Here is a 4,972-nt window from a genome sequence, read left to right on the forward strand (position 1 = left end):
CGCGCCCCGTCTGCTGCCGCACGTGTTGCTGCCCCAGGAGAACACGCAGATCCGCGACCTGCAGCGGGAGAACAGAGGTGAGCCGGCCCGCCGCTTGGCCGCCGCGCCTGGCACCAGGCGGGGCGGCGGGGAGCTGCGCTTGGCAGCCGGGGGGCCCGACAGCCGCGGGCCCGGGCCGCGCCGCTGAGAGCGGGGGAGCGGGCAAGGCCTCCAGGCACCTGTGGTCCGGGAGAATCGCCGGTAGCTCGCGACAGTGTCGTACTGCGTCTTGCAGAGTTGTGGATCTCGCTGGAGGAACACCAGGATGCCTTAGAGCTCATCATGAGCAAATACAGAAAGCAGATGCTGCAGCTATTGCAAGGGAGAAAAGCTGAAAAAGCACAGCCAGTCTTGAAAGTTCATCAGGCTAATTGTCTGGTAAGGCGGGCATGGAGTGGGAAAATGGCTAGAAGAAGGTATTTTCTACCTCTTGCTTATTTTTATATATCCTGCATCTCATTTCACAGAATGCTGCTGCTCCAAAATACATTTTCTGAAACTCCTCTTTCTCTAGTAGTATTTTTCTCGTCATTCCTATTACAGTGTACAGGTTTCAACAATTATTACAGGGGCACTGATGAGTGTAAACCTTTCAAGGACCAAGTGAAGGTTTGTTGTATGTGCACTCGGTGTTAAATTCCTTGGAAAGAGCTTAATGTCTTTATTTTCACCTTATAGGAAGCATGTGTATCAGTGGTCTTATTGTCACTATTCTGTTAATCATTTATAACAGAGAAGAATCTGCTAAATATCTCTAAGCTGCCATGTGTTAAATTCTTAAGAAATCATCACTTTAAAATGATTCAGATACTTGGTGCAACAGTGTAAAAATGTGCCTAAAACTCTGCCTTAGTCCATATCAGGTGCAGTGACTTCAGCTCTCTGAGCTGTGCATCCTGGTAACTCCTGCCTGTTTTACATATAAGTGTCTAAATATAATAACATTAGCAATCTGATTATCCCTTATATCTAAAGTTAAGACTGTACTAAAATACATGTTTTTATGTGATTAGAGAACAGCAAGCTTGTTCAACCTAATCAGATCTCTTATTCTGTGTTTCTTAATTGGAACTTGAACCATCCTAAGTATTTGTTTGCACTGATACTGTGACAATACATTGCTTCTTTGTTTTGTGTAGCTCAGGTCTTCAGAAGTTACAGTTTTTTCCAGTAATGTAAAAATGTTTTCCTTCTAGTGCTTAGCTACAGGAATTGCTCTGTTTATCAGGATTTGTCATTTAAACAAGATTTCTAACATTGCTCTCTGGCACTGCTTTTGCTTCATTGTAATATCACAGCAACTTGCAGCTGAAAAGACTCAGGAGGAACCTAGTCTATTCCCTAACGCCAAGATGGAATGAATATATATAGATTATTTCAATATCTGGCAAAAATCTTTTGTACTTCAATCAGTTGTAGCTACCACATTGAGAACAGTAACACTCTTCAATATCTTTTGAAGAGTTACATTTTTACTATAACTGTCTTTCTGTTTAGAAAAAACATCTTTCTTTCTTCCCAGAGTAATTGTTAAAGCCTTTCTTGTTCTTCCTGCTCTCTCCTATATGCTTTAATTTGTTTATATCTTTTCAAATAATAGGATTCAAAACTGGGTCCACTGCTCAGATGAATGCACTTACTTTCCAAAGGCAGAACAGAGTAATTAGTGACATGCATTTAAAAGAGAATCTACCCTATTACATTTACTTTATATTTCCCCAAAGTGCCTTGTGATAGTTTTATATTTGTACGTTATGCTAAAATGGTGTTTCAGAAGTCTTCCAAATCCACTTCTTACCATTTCCTTCTTGCCAGTTGTTGACATTTTGTATTTGCATATACAAGCTCCTCCCTGAATTTGTATTTTGAACTTGAATGCTTTTCAAACACGAAATATTGCTACATTAGATGCTGGGACTTTTCAGGGGTTCGGGGGTTTCTGAGGTTGATAGTTGAAGAAAAGGTACATGTTGTCATCTTTAAATAATGTATGTTTTGGAAAGTATTGCAAGTGTTTTGAAGGAGAAGATTACAATTAAAAATAGAAAGCTAGTCCAAAGTCAGGAAAACTATGTATTTTTAAAAAAGATTTACAGGAATAATATACTACTGCTTTTGCTTGAATATATTGAATATATTGCTTTTATGTCTTTCAGGAAATTGAAAGTCAAATAGACAGAATATTTGAGATGGGAGAGGTGATGAGAAAAGCTGTTCAAGTTGATGATGATCAGTTCTTTAAAGTTCAAGAGAAACTAGCTCAGTTGGAGGTAAGAAGTGGTATGATTGCTGAGGTTAGATACAGTTTTTTGCATTTTCTAGACTTATCCTAAAATGTTTTTTTTTTTGCTTTCCACTAATAGAAAAGAGAGAATCAGAAAGAGATGGTTGGGTTTTTATGGTTGTATATGCCAAGGATTTATAACATCCAAAAATGAGGAGTGGAAATAAGAAAAATGATCTATTTCTTTTAATTGATATTTGTTAATAATAAGAAATAATAAAAAACCTAGCCTAATAAGAAGTCCCTTCTTGCTAGTGCTGCATTATTCCTAATTTTACAATATCAGTGTTTTATTTAATTGGCAGTGAGTATTGCTATTAAATATTACATACATTCCTTTAAGTATGAACTAGCTCATTTGTTTTTCAGTAAAAATATTGATTTTTGCAGCTTGAAAACAAAGAGCTCCACGAACTTTTGTCAATCAGCAAAGAATCTGTTGAGGTGGGGAAAGAAGATCTGCCTGACAGGGAAGCTCAGGTCACAGAATAACCTTATTTCTCAAATCTTGTCTTCTGAAAAATCCAGGAATCGACCCTACAAGGAAGGATGGTTTGTGTTCTGTTCTTTCAAGTCTTTCTTTGTATGTCTGTTTTATCTTAAAAAATATTTGGCCTGTTTTCTCTGCATTTTTTCTGAAAGTAACACTTTGATGGCAAAGGCTTGTGTTGCTGTTCAGTCTTAGAAGTTGCAGTGTATAAATGCTTAACAATGAAGTGTTTATGATGATCTATTCCTTTGCAATAGTTTGTTTTCTCTCATAAACGTGGTTTTGAATCTGCTTTAGTTGAGAATTCCAACTGTGCAGACAGCACTTAAATTATTTCATTTGATAGAAACAATAAGAAATTATTTGAAAATTATATTGTAAATGGCAGGTGCACATTTTACTTTCCTCTGAAAACACACACACAATTTGGCTGGGTTAACATGCTTACTGGGAAACAAACAACTTACTGGAAGCAGATCAAAAGAATAGCAGACAATCAATAATGCACTTCGTAATTCATATAAGGAGTATACTTTCCTTGATTTAGAGGGGAAGATCAGAATGAATAGTAATTTTTCACACCTCCACATGTCAGTGTGGCTTGTCTGCCTAGTGTTCTTTTCTTTCTTTTCTTCTGTTGTTTCTTCAATTTTTTGTTTTGATTTTTTTTGTTAATGGGTAGACCTGTCCCGGCTCTACCTGTGCTGCAAGGTGTGTGGTTATTAGATAGCTCTGATCTGAGGCACTGCTCTCCAGCCAGTAGAGTAAGCCCTGCAGAGAACACAACACTTTCTGATCAAAGCTGTTTGGCTGCCCACTACTTTTGGGCTTCAGGCTGGGTGAGCTCAGGTCTGGCTCAAAAAATTAAACCAAAACCAAACATACAGACATATTTTTAATGTTATATCACAGGTAAGTCTAGTGACAGATGTTATATAGTTATTGTAAAATCTCTTACTGAGTTAAATTAGTGTTGCAGTGTCTAAGAATTTGTCAATATTGTTGTATTTTAATGACTTTATGTAAATATTTGTCTCCGTCTTTCTTACCAGTGATCAAAGGAAAATCCTTCAAGAACAGCAAGTCTCTTATTCCCAGTGTTAGTTTAAATTGTTATGCCATTCTTTTCCAAGTGAGAATTTTGATAGATGCAGAAGGTGGTCTAAGTCTTGTGCCTAAGACACAAAGAAAATTACGAGACATTTCTTTGCCACCATTTGGAACATCCAGAAAGATGGCCTGGTAGAGATGAGGATTTTCTGTACAGGAATATCCTTATATAAAATCATTTTCTACTTTAAATTATTTCTTAATAGGGAATAAAAATAAGTATGGGCAGTATTTTCTCGTGTTCAGTTTTATGAATCTTAGCAATAATTCAGTCTGTTCTGCCTGTGCCTGAGCCTTTGTCATCCACTCCCCATCTTACCATAGTCCTTGAATGTATGTTTTCAAATGAAACACTTTTGGTCATGATATTTTTTTTCAGTTAACATCATCTGGGCCGTCTGTGCCAGTGCATTTTACCTTCATGATGCTAGCGTAGATTCAGTTTCTTCTGATAGGCTAGTTGCTGCGCAAACCTAAAAATAGAAAACTGAGAAGCAGTTGACTATAGAATACATTATTAATTAGCACGAGAAGGGAGGAGGAGGCGGCTTAAACGTGTTCATCTCCTAATCCTCTATTCTGATCTGCAAATATGGAAATAGGGAGTAAACAGCTGAGTGTGACTCTAGGGGGGATTTTCAGAAGAACCTACTCAACTCATGCTTGAAGTTGAACACTTCACTGTAGAAAATGCTACTGTATCCGTCCTTGAAATCCAAGTACAAAGCATCTCTSTATATCGCTGCATCTCGCTGGGGAATGAGAGGAGGCAGAAATGCCCCTTCCTGCGCTGGACGCCGTGCCTCCCTCTAGCCCTGTTTCCGCCACGACGAGCAGGGCTGCGCGGCACCCTCGGCCCGCCGGCGGGGACGAGCGCAGCCATTGTGCGGCTGCCGCACCGCCTCACGGCGCGGAGGAGGGGGGGCGGGGCCGCGGCGCCCGTTGGGCACGCGACGCTCAGACTTCGGGCGGGCGTGCGCGCCCGTCGCTGCATTGGCCAGCCGCTAGGCGCGCATGCGCACTGTCTCCCCGCGGCGGCAGCTCGGCGC

General features: G+C 39.9%; 1 protein-coding gene across 1 annotated transcript; it reads left to right on the forward strand.

Moving 5' to 3' along the window:
- The first annotated feature begins 6 nt into the window (after positions 1 to 6).
- On the forward strand, positions 7 to 4,154 carry SIKE1 (suppressor of IKBKE 1). Its single transcript, XM_085306526.1, has 4 exons — positions 7 to 77; positions 275 to 417; positions 2,196 to 2,309; positions 2,714 to 4,154. The coding sequence occupies exons 2-4, from the start codon at positions 322 to 324 to the stop codon at positions 2,813 to 2,815; spliced, it is 312 nt and encodes a 103-aa protein (XP_085162652.1). The 5' UTR covers positions 7 to 77; positions 275 to 321; the 3' UTR covers positions 2,816 to 4,154.
- Positions 4,155 to 4,972: the final 818 nt, after the last annotated feature.

Source organism: Rhea americana, unplaced genomic scaffold, assembly GCF_003343005.1.
Source record: "Rhea americana isolate MKP2758 unplaced genomic scaffold, rheAme1 scaffold_241, whole genome shotgun sequence".
NCBI classification, from domain to species: Eukaryota; Metazoa; Chordata; class Aves; order Rheiformes; family Rheidae; genus Rhea; species Rhea americana.